The sequence below is a fragment of the Xenopus laevis genome, chromosome 7S, assembly GCF_017654675.1.
Source record: "Xenopus laevis strain J_2021 chromosome 7S, Xenopus_laevis_v10.1, whole genome shotgun sequence".
NCBI classification, from domain to species: Eukaryota; Metazoa; Chordata; class Amphibia; order Anura; family Pipidae; genus Xenopus; species Xenopus laevis.
Window position 1 is genome coordinate 89,000,228 of NC_054384.1, and position 24,981 is coordinate 89,025,208.

Sequence of the window (24,981 nt, forward strand, 5' to 3'; positions counted from 1 at the left end):
TCACTACAAGAATAGAACAGAGTCAGTCATTAACCACCCAAGATAGCATGAAGGTACTTTAAATACACTTATTTTTTTATTGTGGCAACCAATCAATGCTAATGGTTACCTAGTGCTTTCTGCAGCCTAGGGTTGGGGCAGACAAACAGATTTGGGGAGATTTAGTCGCCTGATGACTAATTGCCTCTTCTGCGTGGTAACAATCTCCCCGAACTGCTTTCCGTCTGCCTTCCGTCTGCTTAAATGAAGAATCGCCTGTGCTAATACACTCGCATCGCTTTGATTTCCAACTTTGGAAATCGAGGCGCCGTGAGTGCATTGTCGCCACGCAGAAGAGGCGATTAGTTGCCAGTAGAGATGCACCGAATCCACTTTTTTGGATTCGGCCAAACCCCCGAATCCTTCACGAAAGATTCGGCTGAATACCGAACCGAATCCGAATTTGCATATGCATATGCAAATTAGGGGTGGGAAGAGGAAACCTTTTTTACTTCCTTGTTTTCTGACAAAAAGTCACGCAATATCCTTCCCCGCCACTAATTTGCATATGCAAATTATGATTCTGTTCGGCTTGGCAGAAGGATTCGGCCGGATCCGAATCCTGCTGAAAAGACCGAATCCCGAACCGAATCCTGGATTCGGTGCATCCCTAGTTGCCAGGCGACTAAATCTCGCCGAATCTGCTCGTCTGCCCCAACCCTCAAAGGAAAAGAAGCACCCGGTAATAACCCATTATAATGTGAAATGATACAATGTAACAATCTCAAAGTAAAAAGAATAAGTGGAAGATAAAAAAATAACTTTGAAAAGATACAAATAACAATACCGTGGGTAATGTTGACAGTTAATGTTCTCCTACTACAATTGTTTTAACCATATGTATCAAATATGACATTTGTTAAATATCAGTAAAACTGTGACAAGAATAAATATGTATCTTCAATGCTCAGTGTTGCTGCCGGCTCCCCTGGGTACAAACTCGTACACAGAACCGCACAGCAAACATATGTGATAACACTTAAGCATACAGTTCCTAAAGGTGAACAAGTCAATGTGCCATTTTGCCTTTCAAAAAGAGAAAAATGCTATCACTTTAATTTTTTTCTGCGCTCTTTCCGTCTTCTAAACATTTCTGCATCCAGATAATTTAGCTTTTATATACTATGAAAGAGAAAACGAGTGCATCATTAAAGTGAAACTGCTCCTTCTTAAATATATATACAGGTATAGGATCAGTTATCGGGAAACCTGTTATCCAGAAAGCTCTGAATTACGGAAAAGTTGTCTCCCATTTTGTCACAATAATCTAAAGTTAAAAAAAAAAAATGTCTTTTTCTCTGTAACAATAAAACAGTAGCTTGTACTTGGTCCAAACTAAAATATAATTAATCCTTATTGGAAGCAAAACCAGCCTATTGGGTTTATTTAAAATTTACATGATTTTCTAGTAGATTTAAGGTAAGATCCAACTTACAGAAATATCTGTTATCCAGGAAAACCCCAGATCCCGAACATTCTAGATAACAGGTCCCATACTTGTATTTAAATTGTGCACAATCTGATTCTGAGCAAATATCATTTTAATGTTATCAAACAAATGTAGCCTCTGCATACCGAACATGTACAGAAATGTGATAACGTAATTAATAATCTCATAAAGAGACTTTGTAAAATACAGAGAATTCTAATACTATTTCAATATTTCTCTGATTAATAGAAGCAGATAATGACATTTTATTATACTTTTTCTAAATTTAGTAAAACTTCCTATAAAAAGAAAAACTCCAGTCACCATTGTCTTTTAAGGGATTAAATCGGGGAGCTTGCTTCATGGTGCTGAACAAATCAGCAGAGGGAATGTAATGTATCTTTCCTCCTGTGAGGAATATAACCTGTAGGATAACTAAGTAGAGTAATAATGGTGTTAATAACAATTAATATCAGACAGTCAACGCAAGCCCTCCAGTTGAATTCTTATAGTCAGCTAATGGCTAGAGGCTTTCAGAAGGTTCATTTGATTAATATAATAAAAATGCACCCATCATCCCCTGTAGCTGTTTGTACTGTACCGCACTGTATCTAAATACTCATAATGCTCATTACACAGATGCTATTTATTTGGGCCTACTTACTTTAGAATATTATATGAGTGCTATTAAATCAAAATAGAATCCATGTTGTATTGTATTATCATCATGCAATATCACTATGAAAATGTTATTTTAACTACATTGTTGTTTATATCATCCTTTAAGCTATAAACTTGGAATATTTATGCATAAAATAAATAATTCTATTCTAAATATCCTATTTATTTAAAATGGGAATTTAGCACTAGAGAGCCTACTTCTAATTACAAAGAGGAGCCTTATTGCAGTTTGGGGTACACCTAAAGGCACACAATGGCATCATAGGGTATAACCAGGGTACCCGGCATTACTAACAAAAGAATAAAATTCAGTTACAAAAAGAAAATTTTGGAACCATAAAGCACATTGTTGATGTTTGGAAAAAGTTTTTTTTTGCATGAAATCTGGAATATTTACAGGTAATAAAAGATTCCATGAAATAGCGTAAATGTAAAATAAATCAAGGAAGCTTCTAAGAACGGCACGTTCTGCACAATGCTTTTTTTTTTTCTTTTGTTGCTGCCGCCCAAATATCTCTAAAGGAGCCCCCTGTTCCATGCACAAAGTGCCTAATTTCCAAATCTCACGCATGGCGGAACTTCAAAGCCAACAGGTGTGAAAGCAACAAAGAAGACGAAATCCTGGGAATGGGAAACCAAATCCAATAAGGGAGGTAAATTAGAGAATGGCACCTACCGAGTACTGCTGCATGGGGTCGCTTATGTACAGCATTTTAGTCTTCCTGGAATACAAGTGCTATAGGGAAACGTTCCACCTGAGAAGTCATGGGGGTCACAGGGTTTGTAGATGAAGTGGAAAAGAAAGTAGGCATGTAGATAGAGCAACAGCACCCAACAAAGTGCATGAGGCTCAGAGGATGCTGTGGTACATGTAAGCACTATGTTGTTTTTTTTTCCTTCTTTTTTTTCCCATCACCCTTGGTTCTGTCAACTAGCTGCATCCAACAACAAACATGGCCCCTCCCCTTTTCTTTTCCTCATGACTATTCATTAAACAACGAGGCAGGCCCAGGCTTGCCCAGTGATGTATTGGACTGCACCAAGTATCCCACAGAGGGGAAGACAGGGGTCCGTATTTATTATTGAACTTAAAGTGTTTTAATTAGCTAATGCTGGATTCTGGCAATCAGATAGCTTCTTGGCTATAGCTGAAATGCAATAAGAGCTGCACTGGCACCAGAGCAATTAAATAGTATAGCTGTGCCATTGCTAATGGCATGGGCAGATGTACCGAGCTGTTTGCGCCTCACTTTTTTTTGTAGGTAATAACCTGAACAGGTTTCAGATCATAGCCAAAATAAGGGTGTAAGATAAAAGCAATATGGGAGGAACAATTTATGGTGCATAGATACATGTGCTTAATTCTTTCCCTGGCACCTTTGCCAATCCTTTAATGTATGCATTATGAATTAGGCAACAGGGAAAACACTTGTACTGAATTGAGGTTCAGGTTCAGTATAACCAGTGAAAGCCACAAATCTATTACACAGACTATAAACTGCCTAGCTTTTATTGTGCCGGTGTATTCCCCTATGATGCCAATAATGATAGCATGCAGCAAGTCACCTACAGACCCACTAACAGGAGAAGCCGCAGTCTCACAGATTTTTCCTGCTCAACAGATCCATTCAAGGTAAATGGACTTGAAACAGCAAGTACTACGTAAAACTAGTCACTAGGGAGCCACCAGATCCAGAACTTTTTGCACAATTCAAATTTGAACAATGGTTCAGCCATTCAATTAGTACACATGCCCATTTTTCTGCATCTATTCACTCTATCTCCCGAAGCCCATGCAAAGTGATGTTGTATACATTAAATGACATTGTTTGAGGGTTAGCCACTCTGTTCCTTCCTTTGTTCCTAGATCTAGACCATATCACCAGGGTGATTATCTAGCTAGATAGGTAAGTAAGTACCTTTAGTTCCTATTTAGTGAAGTGGAATGTTAACTTGGCTCAGATTGCTTTACGTACAGAAGCGTATATTGTGGGAAGCATGATAGGACAGATCTTTTCAGTCCCATGAACACAGTACCCTACAATATACATGGCCAGGCAGTAAATGGCAAGTTGTGGACAGAACAATTTACCAAAGGCCAAAGCCATATTATTGTTAATATTTTGTTTCTCACACTATGGGAAAAAGATGTCAAAGATAAACAGGAGGGGAGATCTTGGTCATATAAGGCAAAGTCAGGACAGGATATAGGCTCTTTGCTGTGGAAGAAGGAAATAATATATTTTTCAGCCTTTTGGCTAAGATCAGGTGTAGTATCTGTTCGCTGTACTTATTTGGCCCCTTCACTTGCTGAGGCAGAGAGGCACTTGATCCTCTGGCCATGGGCTGGCAGCTAAATTGAGCCCAAGATCGCCCCAGGACTTAAAACCCCTGGGGAGCTGGACACAGTGATGAAAGGACACTTGTAATCAGTGCACTGGCATCCTGGGTCAAAGCACGGATCTGGAGGGGAGCCAATTAGATTCCTCCCCCCCTAAATCCTGGGCGCACCCAGTCGTTGGGACTTCAGAGGTCCCCTGGTTATCCTGCCCCCTTATAAGCCTTTTGGCTGCAGGGGGAAGGACAAAGAGACCCCCTAGCATTACAGCAAAGGACCCTTTCTCTCCATCTGTGCCTTTTGTGCCGCAGGAGTCGGGGATACAGTAGCCTCCGTGGACTACACTTTGCCTCAACGACAGACGCTGGATCTTTTTGTGCCTGTTGGACAGGGACCCAGGAGTTTTTACTCTAGTCATGCACCTTTTGCACTTTTGTTTGCACTTCTGCACAGGGTGAGAAGCACATGGGGCTATAAAAATTTGTAATGAACCATGAAAATAATGGACATTTTTAAAAATCTCAGGTTGTGGAGTAAATTTGCCTGGCACCTCATTCAATGTGGCCATATTATCTCGAGCCCAGACACATTATGACTGACTCTTGAGTGTGAGTACAGCCCCCTTCACAATAATTGAGTGCGTCTTCTCCTGCCCTCCCCTTCGGCTGAACGGAAGAAAGTGCAACGCTGGGGAACGCAGTACAAAATGGCCGTGTATGAGAGCTGCCTTCCAAGCTTTATAATATAATCAGCCAGAATGTGAGCTGCAACCAAAGGCTTGCTATATAATTAGTATTCTACTCTCCACCTGATCCCTCTGTTTTTTGTTTGCCAACAGCGCAAAGAAAGCCTGAGCAAGTAAGAGAGCAGAGCAATGAAAATTTCCAAGAGCCATTCTGCACTTTCTCACTGACATGACAAGTAACCTGGGTTTTATGACAACTTTAGGATTAGGAAGATCAACCATTCAAACATTCCACTAATGACTATTTGGACCTAAAAGTAGGATGCAGGGAGATGCAGGAACAAATGCCTGTGTGTCCCTTATAAGGACCTTTTGACTCCAGACATGTCCAGTTTTCACACACCCAGTTGCAGGTCTGCAGTGCAACGACTAGTGTAAATGTCATGTAAACTTTTGGCCTATGTCCCCTTTCTTTCCTCCCAAAAGCCAAGTCCCAAACAAGCAGCAGTTTCGAAATCTCAACCCTTTTACTCCTCTATATGCTTTAACACCTGTGAAATACTACTATTGCCCAATGTTTTGCACGTGGGGTCTACAGTAGGGTTGCCACCCGGCCAGTAGGCCGGTAAAATACCTGCCACGGCCGGGGCCGGTATTACAAATTTACCGGGAATGTAGCTGCCGGTAAATTTGTAATACGATTAAAAAGAGCCCTCGGCCTGCCCCAAATCCCCTTGAACTTAGATTTTCTTTTGGTGTCCGTGGCGCGGCCCTGCCCCCTTTGACGTCACAGCCCGCCCATTTTGACATCACGGCCTGCCCCTTTGGTAAAGAATTTTTAAAAAGGTGGCAACCCTAGTCTACGGTTGCAACTGCACCCCTTTAAAACCCAACAATATGGGGGTATATTTATGAAAGAGTGAAGTCTGAGATCACCACAGTATGCTAGAGTGAAAGTCCGCCACTCTACATTAATTTCTATGGGATTTTTAAAAGAGTATTTATCATGGGTGTAAGTAAAAAAAACTTTTATGGGGGGCAAATGTTTTTTTTTTAAAAAAAGAACTTTTATGGGGGCAAATGTTTTTTTTAACTTATAGGGGGGCCCTGATCACCAATTATTTTTTTTCAACTTGTAGGGGGGCCCTGATCACCAATTATTTTATTTAAGTTGTAGGGGGGCCCTGATCACCTATTATTGTTTTTTAACTTGTAGGGGGGCCCTGATCACCAATTATTTTTTAACTTGTAGGGGGGCCCTGATCACCAATTATCTTTTTTTTAACTTATAGGGGGGCCCTGATCACCAATTATTTTTTTTTAACTTGTAGGGGGGGGCCCTGATCACCATTTTTTTTAACTTGTAGGGGGGCCCTGACCACCAATTTTTTGTAAAAAAAAATTTTTTATCGGGGGGGCCCTGGCACCACAGTTTTTTTTTATTTATAAGGGGGCCTGACCATCAATAGCTTTTTATAACGTGTGTGGGGGGGTTACCTTTTTTAGCACTGACGTCTATGTGGTCTTTTAACTGTAGTGTGGAGTGGGCAGGATCTGGGGTGGGGCTTGGGGGCTGGGGTGGGCGGGGACCAGGGGGTCCTGAACACTTTGTTGTACGGGGCCCCGTGATTTCTAATGGCGGACCTGCCTAGCATGATCCTAAGGTAAATAACAAAACAGGACTGTGTGTGTGTGTGTATGTACAATATAAGGTACATATTTTATGTGGTTTAATGCCAGTTCTGCAAGTTTCAGCATATTCAGCATATTCCTTCATTTGAAAACTATTCCAGCATTACCTCTTAATATATGTCCCTGCCAAAATGGTTCATGCTCGGACAGGGCTCTTCTCCCGCTGTTTTGCCTTTTGTGGTCTTAAAATTCATATTTTAAAAAGTCCCATGAAATACCTGTAACTTATGAAGTTCATTTTGCCACTTTGAGTTAGTAACAGATACACAGAGAGGGCAGACATGTATGAACCTATGTCTGCAGGGTTAACAAAATGATTAAACAAAAAAAAAATAGAAAAGGAATTTAGAATCTCCTCCCCAGCTTAAGGGCTTTATGCCCCTGTTCTTATAATATCCATTATCTATGTCTATAAAAGTACAGTGTGCACATGCTGCCAGTTAAACATATATTATATTTAAAATGATCTTTAGGCTAATAGCACACTGGTGTGATTTCGGCATGGCAGGTCTCAAGTATGCAATTTTGCGACAAATCTGGTATGATGATGCATTTGTGGAGTGGAAGGGAGAATATATACGCCAGCAAAAAATACAACCCATGTGCCTTTAGCCTTATACAAGTGATCCCCAACCAGTAGCTCATGAGAAACATGTTGCTCTCCAACCCCTTGGATGTTGCTCCCAATGGCCTCAAAGCAGGTGCTTATTTTTGAATTCCAGGCTTGGAGGAAAGTTTTGGTTGTATAAAAAAACAGGTGTACTGCCGAAGAGAGCCTCAATGTAGGTTGACAATCCACATAGGGGCTACTAAATGGTCAATCACAGCACTTATTTGGCACCCCAGGGACATTTTTTATGGTTGTGTTGCTCCCCAACTCCTTTAACTTCTGAATGTTGCTCATGGGTTGTAAAGGTTGGGGATATCTGCCTTATGCAGAACCACAAATGTACTTATGCAGTGCTTGTAAAACGTAGATAATAGTTCTAAAAGAGACTGTGGGATAGCAGGTATAGTAGGAAGAGATGGTGCCTATAATAGCAGTGGGGATTATAGCCTCCGAGAAGGGACTGTGGCTGTGGAATAGCAGTTGTAGTAGGGAGAGATGGTGCTTATAGTAGCAGTGCGATAATAGTCTCTGGGAAGGGACTGTGGCTGTGGGATAGCAGGTAGAGTAGAGAGAGAGGGTTCCTATAGTAGCAGTGGGATAATAGTCTCTGGGAAGGGACTGTTACTGTGGGATAGCAGGTATAGTAGGGAGAGAGGGTTCCTATAGTAACAGTGGGATAATAGTCTCTGGGAAGGGAGTGTGACTGTGGGATAGCAGGTATAGTAGGGAGAGATGGTGCCTATAGTAGCAGTGGGATAATAGTCTCTAGGAAGGGACTGTGGCTGTGGGATAGCAGGTATAGTAGGGAGAGATGGTGCATATAGTAACAGTGGATAATAGTCTCTGTGAAGGGAGTGTGACTGTGGGATAGCAGGTATAGTAGGAAGAGATGTGTCTATAGTAACAGTGGGATAATAGTCTCTGGGAAGGGAGTGTGACTGTGGGATAGTAGGTATAGTAGGGAGAGATGGTGTCTATAGTAACAGTGGATAATAGTCTCTGGGAAGGGGGTGTGTCTGTGAGATAGCAGGTATAGTAGGGAGAGATGGTGCCTTTAGTAACAGTGGGATAATATTCTCTGGGAAGGGAGTGTGATTGTGGGATAGTAGGTATAGTAGGGAGAGATGGTACCTATAGTAACAGTGGGATAATAGTCTCTGGGAAGGGAGTGTGACTGTGGGATAGCAGGTATAGTCGGGAGAGATGGTGTCTATAGTAACAGTGGATAATAGTCTCTGGGAAGGGGGTGTGTCTGTGAGATAGCAGGTATAGTAGGGAGAGATGGTGCCTATAGTAGCAGTGAGATAATAGTCTCTGGGAAGGGACTGTGGCTGTGGGATAGCAGGTATAGTAGGGAGAGGTGGATCCTAGAGTAGCAGTGGGGACAGATAGTGTGAAGAAAATGTGGCTGTAAGACAGCAAGTAAATAAAGATTAGAATAAGCATATCTATGCACTTGCTGTCCAACCTGTGGCCCTTCAGTGTTTGCTGAAGTAAAACTACCACACCAGTCCAGAAGTGAATGGATTGTCAATTGCCACCACCATACCTAAAGAACTATGCCACTGATTTCCTAATGTCCTCTAATTATCAACCACTAATGCATTAGTGACAAATAATGCCCCCAAACAGGCATGGCCTGAAAAATAATGGTTTGGTTGATGCAGTTCAGTATGAACCATAAGACACTGATAAACAAAGAAGATATTACATTATTTGCAGCAATTAAAATGATTATTCAACTTTTAGTTGGTTTAAATTTTTTTATTATCTGTGACATTATTTTGTAGTTATTTAGCTTTTTTTTCATTAGCTCTCCAGTTTGCATTTTAGCAATTTTTGGTTGCTAGGGCCCAAATTACCCTAGCAGTGATGCATTCATTTGATCAACAGACTGGAATGTGAATAGATAATGGCCTTAATAGAAAGATGATTAGAAATAATAATAACGTTTTTAGCCTTGCAAAGTTGTTTTTTAGATGGTCATTGACCCCATTTGAATGCTGGAAAGAAGTCAGAAGAATGCAAATAATTAAAAGAAGCTGAAAAGAGGTTCAGAACTGACTATTTTATAACACACTAAGCGGCCTATTTATTATGCTGTGTTAAAATAAATTCGCAAAAAAACTGTGTAAAAAGCTGTGTACAATAAATGTCGACTTTATCAAGGTGTGCTTTATTTTATGCCATGCGAACACCAGATTTGCCACCATCATTTTGCACTTCAGTAGACATTGTAAGTAAGTTCCGGCGGAAGTTGCTCAAAGAAAAAGCGCATAAAAAAATGATGCTGTTTTGTACACCACATAATAAATCTGTAAAAGTGACCCATCCCTTTAAAGTATTTCAAATAATAAATGTCCTTGGCATATACTTTATGTATATCTTCTGCAACAAATCATGTCTATCTGCCCCTATAAAGCTTTAAAAGAGTTGCTGTGATGATTGCAGCTTCTCGACACACACCAAGTGAATGTAAAGTGTAAAGCAGCAGTTTCCAGTAGTCTGTGGACCCCTAGTGGACAGAGCACAACAGGCAACAATCTCACCAGTCAACTCTCTGAAATGGAAATACTGTACATCATTTGGAATATGTGTTATTTTTTAAAATGTGTAGTTAAGGTTTTTGTTAGGCCTGGGGGCATCATAATTAAGTGTGTTTGCAGAAAACAACTAGTTACAAGGACCCCTAAGATGTTTTCAATTATTAATTAAATGAAAATGATTACATTTTGCTACATTCATTTTTTTGGGAAAGTGTTATTTTTGCAAAGTCCTACCACTTTGAAAATGTTAAACATCCCCTTTAAAATTTAAGTTCTTAGATGTTAAATGTGAAGTGTTTGGAAATCAATTTTCCCAGAAACAGACAGCAGAGAATAAGGGTGTAAGTTATTGTGCACAGTCTGTAAAATTGCATATTTAAAGGTATACTTCCTTTAAATCAACTGCATAATATTTTCAAGACCTAATTTCCTGGACATTACATCTAAGTAAACTCAAGTAGCACTGGCAGTTGCATTGCTGCCCTCTAAACCATATGGAAGAGCCATGCAACCCAATTAACTAAGTACTCCATAGAGAGGTGGCCATTGAATTTGAGTGTCTAGAGATTATATTTTTAGAACGACTTAGATCTTTCCTCTATATATGCCAATGATGCCCAGTTAAGACAATAACACCCCAATCTGACATTTTTTTGTAAACACAGATTCTTCTGGGGCATGCTGGTACCCAAATTGCCAAGGCAATTACCTCCAGGGTAATCAACTACTTAAACACTCTCTCTGGACAGCATGAGACATTAAAGATATTGTTCAGTATAAAAATAAAAACTGGGTAAATAGATAGGCTGTGCAAAATAAAAAATGTTCTAATACAGTTATTTAGCCAAAAATGTAATGAATAAAGGCTGGAGTGACTGGATGTCTAACAAAATAACAAGAACCACTACTTCCTGCTTTGCAGCTCTCTAGGTTTGCACTGATTGGTTACCAGTCATTAACCAATCAGTGTTTTGGGGGGACTACGTGGGTCATAACTGTTGCTTTTGAATCTGAGCTGCATGCTGAGGATCAATTGCAAACTCACTAAACAATCCCATGTGGCCCAAACTATCTAACTCAGAGTTAGAGATCTGAAAAGCGTGAAGTTGGGTTCTGTTGTGTTATGTTAGACATCCAGTCACTCCAGCCTTTATACTTTAAAATTTTGCCTAACTAACTATATAGAAACAAAAACTCCACAGGCAGACGGCACTTCTGGATGGATTTATTGGGAAAGAAGCTGCTGTATGCCGCCTAAAGCGTTTGGGATTGTATCCCTTAATCATAGGCTTGATGATTAAGGGATACAATCCCGAAACGCGTTAGGCGGTATCCAGCAGCTTCTTTCCCAATAAATCCATCCAGAAGTGCCGTCTGCCTGTGGAGTTTTTGTTATACTTACAGTGGGGACACTGTCGACTGAGCACCTGGACGAGGGGAGTATCGGTGAGCTGGAGCGGTCTGATCTTTTGTTTCATTAACTATATAGAAACACTTTTTTTATTTTGCACAGCCTATCTATTTACCTAGCTTTTATTTTTATACTGAACTGTTCCTTTGAATGGACAGGGTTCGTCTTTGACTTCTTGCAAAGCATGAAAGCAACGAATGCAATTATCAAAGCCAATGCTCAAGATTAATTACCATAGACTTTTTCCTCCCAAATTTCTTCATCTTACCCTTTATACATAATGTACTAAAAAGAAATAATATATTAATAAGGCAGAGGAAGCAGATAGTTTACATGAATTACAACCCTTTATTTTGTTAGTGTGTTGTATAAAATATGCTTTCACTTACCATGATAGATTCATTCATGCTCCTCATTTGATAAACATCCATGTTGACGTCTGTTCGATTAGATGCTTCAGTATTGTTTGAATGGCTTGATTGTGGAAGTTCGAAATAGGTGCTGTCTGGCTCTCTAACGGAGGAATAAACAGCACATTATTTCAAGGCAGTGTTTCACATGAAACATCTGTAATATCCATCCGGTGGATCTCAAACTGTGGGGCTGCCAATTAGAGAGAGCTTTTAGGAGCTCTCCTAGACAGGAAGGCCAATCTGAAGGCCATTTAGGATTTAATTTATGGTCCTAAACTTTCTTGGAACTACTGTTGAATGGCTAATACAGCAGCCTAAAGGGGGTCCTAAAAATATCACAAAAAAGGGCTTGTCCCAAACATTTATGAAAACCAGTGTGGGACATGCAATGCAGCAATATGATTGATTGGTTGTAAAGGAATACTTCTGCCACACAGGATTATAGTATGTTAATGAATGCAAAAGAAGCCCATTTAGACCTACTGGAATTGTTATTTCTTATAGTTATAGTTATAACTCTTAACCACCACCTTTTTAGAATCTACAGTACTACCATAAAAGTGCCAACCCCATAGATTTTGATAGATAAAACCATTAAATAATAGTTTCTTCAAAAATTTATAAAAAGTGAAATTGACACATTCCTATTACAGGTACTACAGTACAAGGAAGGTAAATTAGGCAAATACATGTAGTTTTGCCTACTAAAGTAAAATCTGTCTATTTACCAGGCTTGCATTGCACATTGCATAATGCCTTCTTGGACAACAAGGTCTAGCACTGATCCATGAGGTGCAGAAATTATTGCTGCTACTAAACTGTCTTCATTAAAGGGATACTGTCATGGGAAAAAATGTTTTTTTCAAAATGCATCAGTTAATAGTGCTGCTCCATCAGAATTCTGCACTGAAATCTAGTTGTCAAAAGAGCAAACAGTTTTTTGTTTTTTTAATTTTGAAATCTGACAAGGGAGGGGTGATATCACTCCAACTTGCAGTACAGAAATATTAATAGGTGAATATATATTTAATTTCCTCTGGCATATTGTCAGTTTCCCAGCTGCCACAAGTCATGTGACTTCTGCTCTGATAAACTTCAGTCTCTCTTTACTGCTGTACTGCAAGTTGGAGTGATATCACCCCTCCCTTTCCCCCCAGCAGCCTAACAATAGAACAATGGGAAGGTAACCAGATAACAGCTGCCTGGTAGATCTAAGAACAACACTCAATAGTAAAATCCAGGTCCCACTGCGACACATTCAGTTACATTGAGTAGGAGAAACAACAGACTGCCAGAAAGCAGTTCCATCTTAAAATGCTGGCTCTTTCTGAAATCACATGACCAGGCAAAATGACCTGAGATGGCGCCTACACATTAATATTACAACTTGCTGGTTCAGGAATGAAATTTTATATTGTAGAGTGAATTATTTGCAGCGTAAACAGTGTAATTTAGAAATAAAAAATTACATCATTAAAACAGAATCCCTTTAACAACAAAGCTCTGGGGGATTATTACTATTCAGCATTAAATTGCCCCCTTTTAGTTATCATTCTAGTGCCACTCTGTAGTGGTCATCAGGATAGAGAGGATCAAACTATGAGAGACCATGTTAGCATTTATTACTTCATTGCACCTGGGTCTGTCCTTAGACAAAAATGGCATCATTCTGAGGGGGGAAAAACTGTTTATGACTTTTATGATTTTGTAATATAACTTACAGGGTACTCCAGAGGTGCTCAAATGTAGTCCCTTCATCTGCTCCAGTAGACTGGGACATCTTTACAGAAGGAGATTCCGGCAAAGGGTATATCACTCTGAAAGCAAAAAAAACAAAAAATGTAACTATAATCAAAGCTATACAGTTCACAATCTTTTGATTCATTTGATGACTTATTTGCAAAAAGTTTATTCTTTTGTTACATCATCCAGTATAAATCATGTTTATTTACTTTCTTATGTGCTATAAGGACATGAGCTATACTGTAACGGTAGGTATCAGTAAGGTAAAGGTCCTATAGTTAGGGCACAGTGGGAATTATACATAGTCAGTAATACTGGTACAGAATCTATGTGAAGCAATGCCAGAGGAAATTAAATATATATTCACCTATTATTATTTCTATTAGACAAGTAGAATGGGAAAAGGTACAGTAAGGTTACCAAGGCTTATGAATGTATCCCTGTCTTGAATTAATACTGATTGCTTGAAATGTGTTTGTTAACTGGAATTATCACTTGGTAAGGGGTCATCATCACAGAATTCCTGATATATAATTGTGTACTAATTCATTTATTCAACAGCCAAGACTGAAGAAAACAAATGGTATGGAAGGGCAGGGTAAATCTCTTTTTTTTGTCACCTAGCTTCTGCTTGGGTCATTGGTTGGACTGCCCTGCTATGGAACGAATGGGAAAGATATCTGAGGTCACTTATACCCAGTGTATTGTTCTAATGATATATGTACCCCTACATACTTGCTGAACAAGGACAATATTGTAAGCCTTCCAGGGCAATCAAGTGGCTATAACATGAATATTATTATTCTATTACAGATCATTTTCTAAATTTGCATTCTCTTGTATTCTAGATTTGTGTTGTATGTTTGTTTTTCATTACCCCATATTTTCTTGCATAAAGGTAAGCTTTCATAAGCTCCACTTTTTCCCAAATAAGCTTAAGTTTTCTCTTCCCCTCCTGGATCATTACTACAACATAATAGCAGAAGCAGCAGTTTAAACTGATGTTTGACGTGATTGGTGTGTGTTTTACAAATGTATTCTGCATAGTGTTTTGAAATCCTTATCTTTTTAAATGTATTTATTGAAATTAGGGATGCACTGAATCCACTAATTTCCCTGAATCCTTGGCGAAAGATTCGGCCAAATACCGAACCAAATCCTTATTTGCATATGCAAATTAGGGGTGGGAAGGGGAAAAATGTCATGCAATTTCCCTGTCACCCCTAATTTGCATATGTAAATTAGAATTCGGATTTGGTTCGGCCTGGCAGAAGGATTCGGCCGAATCCGAATCCTGATGAAAAAGGCCGAATCCCAAACCGAATCCTGGATTCGGTGCATCCCTAATTTAAATGTATACATTTGACTCTCCTTACAAAAATAGCATTATCCAAGCAAATAAGAAGTATTCTACATACCAGTCATACTGTTCTCATTACTTTGCTAGAACTTTTAACTGACTAAACAGTGGATTATTAACAGCGCAGTTGTTAGACAGTTCCAGTGCACCATTGGGCATGTCACATAATTAACGGAGTGTGAACACAGCACTGTAAGAGTCAATTACAATAAAGTGTTACCACTTTCTTCAAGAGTCCTCAGCTCAGACACCAGTAAAGCCTCTGGAGGACTTCAGTCAGCGGAAGCCCAAATTAGAAGCTGTACTTCCCATCGTTAAGAAGTGTCAAGATGGACTTGCCTAGGCCTGCTCAGTGTTGGTCATCACAGGCTCAATATATCACTTTATTCTCTTCATATCTTACTAAAAATAAGCACATTAGACCACCAAGAGGTTTCTGATGTGAGGTTTTCACCATACAAATTGGTATAATACTTTTGTGTTAAAGCTGTACAGGCTGGGTATACACACACTTTTATATCAAAGGCTGCATAAAGTATTCTCCCATTATATTACTATAATGCAATTAGAAAGCGTAAATCCTGCAAGTAGCCACCTGTCTTATAACTTCCGCTGGAGATACATATGTGTGCTTGAATTTATATGAAACCAATAGTTGCCACTGAATTAGGAGTAATTATACTGACACATAAAGACCCCAAACTTAAAAAGGTAACAAGCAGAGGGTCCTGCTAATGAAAATGTACAGTCTAAAGGGGTAAGCATGGAAAGGTAGTCTTAAGGTGGCCATACACGGGTCGATAAAAGCTGCCGACAGACCGTGTCGGCAGTTTATTGGCCCGTGTATGGGGCCCCCGACGGGCTTCACCGATCGAGATCTGGCCGAAAGTCGGCCAGATCTCGATCAGATGGGACAAAAAATCCCGCATCTATTTGTTGATGCGGTCCCGCGATCCGACCGCCGGTTAGGCATCGTTAGGATCCGATCGTTGGGCCCTAGGGCCCACGATCGGATCAGCCCGATATTGCCCACCTCAAGGTGGGCATATCGGAGGGAGATCCGATCGTTTGGCGACATTGCCAAAGGAGCGGATCTCTCAGTGTATGGGCACCTTTAGTCCATAAAGAGCTTCATTATTGATGTGCCAAAGAAGCATCAATAGGAGCATATAGAGCCCTAGGGTACTCCATGAGTGTCATCATATCACACGTATGGCCTGTAAAGATTAGCTACTGATCATTATATCTAAACAGATATGATTATGCAAAATTTTGGATTGGTTCTATGGCAATTCTGGAAAAGAATGAATACCACTCATGCATAATTCACTACTTGTTTAAACTAACTGATATAATTAAATAAGGTGCTAAGCAGAGCCAGCCTGAACCAAGGTGAAGTTTATTGGCCAAAAATGTTTCAAATTGGTTTGCCATTTTGGCTTGTAACCCCAAAATAATGGGATTAACACACGTGTATGTGAACAGCATGCATAAGTTCTTCTGGCAAGAAAGATACTGATGAGAATGATACAATTCTTCAGTTTGCTGCCTGTAATAACTGACGAATGCAAGGTACTTTTAGACTGGTATATGCATTTCAAGAGAATCAATAAACACTGTATTACTCTGTTACTGCCGAGCCATCGCTAATACATGCATGTCATGACAGCACCTAGTGCTTTACACAAAGAAGTCAAGTTGTTCAACAGATGCTCAAAATACCAAAAAATATTAGCCTTTTAAGATTTTTTTTTACAAATACATTGTAGGGTATCATTTTATAATATCAGTTATTGTCGATATTAACTCTCTTGTCCGAACAAAGAATAAGCATAGAAACTGCTTTGCCATAACTATGTTATAATTTCTTCTCTTTAGGAAACCTATTATTTACATGAAACACAGTGTACTGTGCTGCCACCATCAGAAATGTGTTGGCGCTGCTGGCATATTTAATATTAATTTCAGAACGCAATGCCTGCTCCGAATTTGTCAACACTAAATTCTTGCAGGATGGGCTATGGGAGGCACTTCCTCATCCCACCCCTAATTTGGGTATATGGTAATAAGGACGGTGGTAAGGACAGGGCTGCCTTGCACCCACCAGTGCTGCACCCTACATCTTGTGCATGATTTTAATTCTGAGGTGCAGAACTCAGCAAGTTCCTGGGTGCAAGCGCTTACTAAAAAAGGGTGTTAAATATTGTGCCCCTTTATGCTCCAGCCCTTGCATCTGTGGCCTTCACTAATGACCATTGTGTGTTCTGAAAAACTAACAGGCTGAATCTATTTAAAAGCGATAATGTACAAGTTTCCCAAAGTAAGAATTACTATCATACTGAAAGAGGATATTAACCATAACCATACAATTAACTTTTGGGACAATTTGCAACTGATCTTCCTTTTTTATTTTTTTGTGGATTATTTTTTTTTATAGTTATTTTAAATGTTGTCCTGTAATGCTCCTTTTGGGAATTCAAACTGCTTTCAGTGGCTATGATAAGTGCGATCACTGCAACCAAAAAACAGTTAATTGTATAACAAGCTTGAAAAGAAACATAAAAAAAAAGAATACAAGTAGTCTAAATACAAACATTAAAAATCTTGCCAAAGAAAGAATCTAAAATGGTATGAAACATTGTTACACACCTGGCATTAAAATGCAAACATTGAATTAATGTTACAACTTTCTCTATTGAGCATGATGTGTTGTTGATCTAATAGTAACCCCAGATTTTATGGGCAGTATGGCCAATTCCAACAATACTCCTGGGTATGCATGATAACTTAGGGTGGTAGTTGCTATAGATCACTCTGGACAGTGTCGGATTGGCCCACTGGGATACCAGTAAAACTCCCAGTGGGCCCAGTTGTTAGTGGGCCCTTTTGCTTCTAACCATTTGGCCAATTTGCTGGCCATTCTCTATTTGTTTATAGGAAAAATATCCATAATAATGGAAGAATATAGCAAGTAGATATTAGGAGAGGAGGAATAATAATTTGGAAAGTGGGCCCACAGTCTAAGTTTTTCTGGTGGAACCACGATCTAAGGTTTTCTGGTGGGCCCCTGGCATCCCAGACCAACACTGACTCTGGAACTGAAAATATAAGCAAATAAGGATATGAAAATGACCCTAGAAATGGTGTAGCATGCTGTAAAAAGTGGGCAGGCCTGTGGAGTTGGTACATGAATCACTTGACTCCGATTCCCAAGTTTATGGTACCTCCAACTCTGACTCTGACTCCTCTGTTTTTAATATACTAATGTAACACAACATACAGTACAAGGCATTTCATCACTACCAAAGCATAGTAATTTTAAAGCTATATGAACATAGTGTCTGCGTTAGGGACCAAACCAAAGAACTACTGGCTTGGAAGCTGATGCCATCGAAGCCTGTTACTGCCAACACAAATGAGGATACTGTTCAAGTTTAGGTCAAAGTCTATAACGAAGCCAATGTGGCATTTTATTTATTAAAAAATTACAACATTTTTTTAAACCAAAACAAGACAAAAAATGTAAACAATAAGGTTACAGCTCAGTTGGACACTAGTGAAACACCTATGAACTGGGCTTTATTCTTATAGCAGAGAAGTACTTTATTATGACTATTATCTGTGAAATAGGACATTGTAACACTCTGTATTTTTATATCATTACAATTTATTAGAATTAGATCCTGTGATGTTCATGGCTGTTACAGGGGGGCCAGAAAATCCACTGTTACACCCCTATCAATAACAATTAGATTCTGCAGCATTAAATGACAAAATGGGATTTTAAAGAAAACAAGGTAATCATTATATCCCAATGCTTTAATATTATGATCTGAGTTAAAAACAAAATCAGCAGTTACTTGTGTTGACCAGTTTTGTGGAACTAATATATTTCTGAAACACCTTTTCATTTGTTTTTTGAGGTAAGGACTGATGTCTAAACAGACTTTTATTACTGCTCACAAGTTGTTTAAGTTAAAAGATCCCTGGTGAATGGTTACAACATTAATAAAGATAACAGATGTATTCATCCCTAAAGGAATTGAAAGGCAAGGGAATATTAAAGCATCTGTGTATGTAGGCTTTCCCAGGTAACCATATGCCCCATGTAAGTCATGCATATGTTCCTGTAAGGAGACTGGAACTTGAACAGAGAATCACAATATCCAGACTTCCAATGGGAAATAGTTTTATACACAGAGGGTAAAGACTCGTATGCCATGCCTAGATAATGTTGCTTGTAATTACCAGTTGTCATTAGCATACTCTCCCAGCTTGCTCCCATTTCTGCGTTATTTTTGTTAGCATCTTAAAGCCCCAGTAAAGCTAAATAAAAAAGGGTCTCCTTATTAAAAATAAATTTGTCCGAACTCCCAAACCCGAATCCCTATTATATACCAATAATTATTCTAGAAAAAAAATTGCATAATGACATAATCGTGTGTCAATTCGAATCGTTTGACTTTTTGATTCGACGCTTGAATCATTTATCTTTTTCAAGTAGTCGCTGAAAAATAGCCCAAAACTATTGAGAATCCTGAAAGTGAAAAACATGTTACAACTGTTAATTGACTTCTACATGATTTGACAGGTTTTTGCTGAAGTATTTTCAGATTCGAAATTTTAGCAGCTTTGGAGTATACAGTATGTGCCAATATTGCAAATAAGCTCTGCTTCCAGGCCCATCTCATTTTTTCATTGGAAATGGGTTGTTACCCAGGAAACTACAGCCCAATGGATACTGGGCCAGATTCAGGTGCTTATTTTTAAAACACTGGCTTGGAAGCAAATGTTGGCTGCATAAAATCAGGTGCACTGCCAAACAGAGCCTCGTGTATGTTGGCAGTCCACATAGGGACTACCAAATGGCCAATCACAGCACTTATTTTGCCTCACCCAAGAACATTTTTCATCCATGCGTTGCTCTTTGCATCTGAATGTTGCTCATGGGTAAAAAAAGGTTGGGGAACCCTGTTCTATATAAATGAAGGTACATCTAAAATATCAAGTTGCTGACACCAGCATTCTATATTGATTATAGGTCTCCAGCATGGCTTCTAATACCCCTTTCAATATTAGTATTGGTACACGAACCACTGTGTGCTTGTACTACTGCATCAAAGAGCAAAAACAATAGCGAGTGCACAGAAAATTGTGCATACATTGACACAATTCAGTATTTGCTCAGATCTATCCATGAAATGGTGTATACAGTTTTCAAAGAAGTGAGCGCCATTATTTTTGTGCACGTGGCCTATAAAAAGCAGAATAGGAAACTCTGGGTGCACTGTTGTTATGAACGACACTATCCGGCTAATGCACCATTATGTGATAGAGGTAGAACTCACTTTCCCACACTCTCTGCACTCTCCATACAAATCTCCACAGATCACATTCCTCCACCAGAAACTCACAAAATACACAAGTTAAAAATGTCGTTTCAAAATACAATGTTATTAAGAAGTATTTGATTGTATAATAAAAGCAATTCAAGTGGCCTGGGAAAAGTGCTCTTACAAATGGTGCTTAAAGATATTATCACGGGTACATGTGTCACATGACCAGCCAAAAACGTGTGCATTTATACCGCCCTATTTGTAATATATTTATAGTTTATCATCTTTAAATGGAAGAAATGGCTGAAAAATATGAAAAAGCCTGCACAAAAGCTCGCAGAGCAGAAAGGTCCAAACAGTAGAAGTTTAGTTTCATTTTTAGTCGTATTTCTTTATACACATGACAACACATTTTATGAAGATATCTGGCTCCTCCTTCAGCATAAAAAGAGTAACAGTATTCTCTTGCTTGTCTAGTGAGGTGCCTTGAGTCTCACCCTGCAGATGGATTTGACTCTCTCAACCAAGAGGATTAGGTACAAGTGCGCTTTCTTGCCATTTTTAAGAGTGAAAACTGTTTCCTCTGCAAGATATAGAAAACACATGACTAGCAATAGCCAATTAGATTGTGAGACTTTCTGCTTTGTTTTATCACACTACAGCAAGATGATGTCTCAAATGATACGTATTTGGATGTGGGTATATGTTGTATATACTTAGCAAACAGTAAAAGCATTCAGAGGAGCAATATGTAGCATTTAGGCACCGAACCAGTGACTCCCATGTGTATACAAGTGTTGTGTAAATGCCCTTCCTCGTGTTAAAATCATTGTGCAAAGTGAAAGCATCACGTTTTGTTTACAGACACGGGGACACCCATGGGTGAGCCTGCTAAATGTTATGGAAGTGCTTCAAAGTCTTACCTATGATGCCAAATCTACTTAAGATCCAGAACACGTCCAAAGGATGAAGCGCACTTTTGGCACAGCTACCAAGCTCTAGAGGATATGAAATAATGAGTGCCAGAGTCACAGATCACGTGGGTCATTCATACTGAGAAGAAGTCAGATCTGTTAAGGACGTGTTGGGTGTTCTTTTCCACCTTTAGTTGCTATAAATACTGTAAAGCAAAATATTCTGCTGTATGCAGAATAAGCTACTATAACTCAGCACACTGCAATGGAAATGAAAAGCGGCTTGATAATAAAGTGAATATTCAGCAGAGTGAAGGCAAGATGTAAAATTACCACAAAACGTGAATGTAATAATCCACTGCTTAACCCCCCAGAGGGAGCTGCATTCCAGTGTACAGTCAATTGGCCCTGGCCAATTGCAAGCAACAGATTAAAGATTTTTACTTACACAACAATTGAGCAGAAATGTTCTTTCCTTCTTGGACTTTAATTGATAAAACAGCTATATTTAAAAAATAAATAACTGGATAAAAGTAAATTACAAACACCAGTGAATCTCTTGCGTTAAATATTTAGGACCTAAGTGTTTAAGTTGGGCACAAATGAGAAACTTTCAAGCACCACATAGAAAAGTCACTAGAAATGCCAGGCATTGCCCCATTTGGGTGTAGCCAATCTGCAGACAAATGGGTAAGTGGGAAATTAGACTCCTTATCTATGCATGCAGCATTCCCACAAAAATGAATTGCCATATTCCTGGTAAAGGTCTCCGCTGGAGGTTGGATAGACTATGCAATAGATTGTACTGGGAGAGAGTGGTGGAGCAATGGGATAGCTTGTTGCAATCTATACTACTCCGAGTGCCTTGCCAATTATCCATAGGATTCCAGCTCAACACTACTGAATGCAAAAGCTTCCATTATTTCTTTTATTTGGTTCAGATGGCACATCAGTGATTATTTTCTGTGGGATACCCTACTGATATGTGTTTCACCCTGGAGTTAGCTAGCTGTATCACATAGTGCCATCCTGGTCTAACTGCTCATACCTGTAACGCCCGCCACGCTCACCAGGTATTCTTACAATATCAAGCCAAAGTCTCAGCAGCACTATGATATTATAGATATCGGGGAGTATGAATTAAAGCAAAGTATATACCTACTTAATATCCATATAAAAATACAGGATTACATATACATATAAACATATATATATATATATATATATATATATATATATATATATATATATATATATATATATGTGGCACACTACACTCAGTCTTTAGAACGCTGACTTCTAAGGGGCACATTTACTAAGGGTCGAATATCGAGGGTTAATTAACCCTCGATATTCGACCATCGAAGTAAAATCCTTCGACTTCGAATATCGAAGTCAAAGGATTTACCGCATTTAGTTCGATGGAACGATCGAAGGAAAAATCGTTTGATCGAACGATTAAATCCTTCGAATCGAACAATTCGAAGGATTTTAATCCATCGATCGAACGATTTTCCTTCGATCAGAAATTGCTAGGAAAGTTTATGGGGAAGGTCCCTATAGGCTAACATTGGTGCTCGGTAGGTTTTAGGTGGCGAAGTAGGTAGTCAAAGTTTTTTTTAAAGAGACAGTACTTCGACTATCAAATGGTCGAACAATTTTTAATTCTAATCGTTCGATTCGAAGTCGTAGTCGAAGTAGCCAATCTGATGGTCGAAGTAGCCCAAAAAAAACTTTGAAATTCGAAGTATTTTTCATTCTAATCCTTCACTCAAGCTAAGTAAATGTGCCCCTAAGTGTCTGAACTATACCCACCGGTCAACATAAGCAACTACCATGCATCCAGTTCAAGTCCAGAAGGGGACAGGGAGATCAATGTGGTTCTTGATGAGAGGTCCAGAGTAGCCTTGGCCTAATTTAGGCCAACAGCTTAATCGTGAAAACAGCAGGAAGTGAAGGCAAGTTCCGCTTTTTTATCTGCCGATGAACCATATAGTGTGCATTCGCATGCCCAACTGATAAGCCAACGGATATCCACAGTACATGAACATTGGTCAGGATTGTCATCCCGTATGAAACTATATTATTGTTATGTCTCTGATCAGCTTCAGGCATGAGTGTGAAAATTTCCAAATAATTATTTTTCGGACAGAAAACGAGTGTAAAATTAGAATACACAACATTTTGTCGGCAAATAAACTAATGTAAAATCTATTCTTCCTGCCACATACAAGCAACCTCTGATAGATTCAGAACATGCCCCTAAAGCTACTAGGAAAGGTACTGACATGAATGCATTCTACAGTGTACAACACAATGATCAGTCTATTGTTAACCATGCATTAACTCAATACTGGTTATAATGACATTTTCTCGACATTATTTCGGGTGTACAATGCCTGTAATTCAGGACAGACATGCAGATTTTCACATGGATGTCAATAAATGCCACTTCCTTAAAGTCTGAAAACTGCAGCCATCTTGCCTATAGCCCTTGTTTCCACCTAAAGCACGAGGCTGCAGATGAACCTTCCAATCTAATACTGACCACATGCAGTTAAATAAGTGAACCCACAATTTTATTTTGTGCCTTTTAACTTCCCTAGCTTTACACACACGCACGGGTGCTGCCTGATACACTTAAAAAAACCATGCAGATAGCACAATCAACAGAAGCCCACGACAGTATTAACCATTATAAGTGAAAATAGCTGCAGCAGATAAACGTGGCTCTCTCTTACCCAAACTCCATGATGACTTTTGAAAGAAAGGCGTATTTTCCTTTAGCAAGTGTATTATTGCAACTATCTAGCCTGATTTCAGCGTGGTTATAATGCATGACAACATCAGATGTCACGTGGCTCCATTCAGTCTTAACAGTATTGTGGTTTTAAGGTCGTTTTAAAAGATTCTCACTTCCATGTTGTGTGTAGTTGCATCTATCACACACTGGCCTGATTAAAACATTGAAGGGTGAAGGGCATCCTAAAAAGTGAAAAGTGGAGTTTTAACAAATATTTTGCAAAGGGCTGAGATAAATTTAACCATGAGTGGGACAGATAGCAAAGATAAGCCGAGCATTGATACATAAAACCACTGAAATATTAGACCGCATACACATAAACACCAAAATAAAACAATATTTCAAAAAAAACTGTAAAGATGAAATAGAATTATAAATGGGAAGAACATCAGTAATGACAGTATATAATTAATTAGCCATTATATAAAGCATAATACAAGTATTTAGATAATATAGACACTTGTTTAATTTGGCAAACAGTATAAATAATTGGAGTTCATAAATAAAAGGCCTCTGCCAACTTATGTGGGCTTTTAAATGGCTCCTGGATTCCTCAATGGCTTGTAATATCACTACGAATGTAGTTAAGAGTTTAATATTTGACACACACATATTATATCTCCACAGAGAGTCCTGTCTAAACAACTGCCTAAACAACACCATTGTCACATTGCATTGTCATATGCTAGACTGTAACAGTAAGGCTCAGTGTATCCCTTGTATTAAAAAGAAATTGTTCCTTTGTTTTCAAAAGTATAAAAATTCTTCCATATGAAAGTACTTTCACCTAGGGGCCTCAAAGCTAAGGGCAGGGGGACCATCCATGAAGGTGGAATTTGGGAGACATTCTGAGATATACTCTGGGAACTACACCAGGATTACAGTTAATACAGGTTTGGCATCTGACATATGAAATGCTTGGGATTAGAATTTTCCAAACTGGATCACCATGCCTTGGAGCTACTAAAAATGTACATATTT

The 24,981-nt window shown here is 39.0% G+C and overlaps 1 protein-coding gene across 5 annotated transcripts in view; it reads right to left on the bottom strand.

Moving 5' to 3' along the window:
- The window catches only part of LOC108697705 (tumor protein p73), a 110,104-nt gene that overhangs the window by 72,024 nt on the left and 13,099 nt on the right, over window positions 1-24,981 (bottom strand). For 4 of the 5 annotated variants that reach the window (XM_041571501.1, XM_018227994.2, XM_041571502.1 and 1 more), the window contains exons 2-3: window positions 13,566-13,661; window positions 11,821-11,944 (exon numbers count right to left, since the gene is read on the bottom strand). In XM_041571501.1, coding sequence (XP_041427435.1) covers window positions 11,821-11,944; window positions 13,566-13,661 — 220 coding nt within the window. Of the gene's footprint in view, window positions 1-2,825; window positions 3,043-11,820; window positions 11,945-13,565; window positions 13,662-24,981 lie in introns of those variants that run through there. The other variant, XM_018227997.2, reaches the window with a different exon arrangement.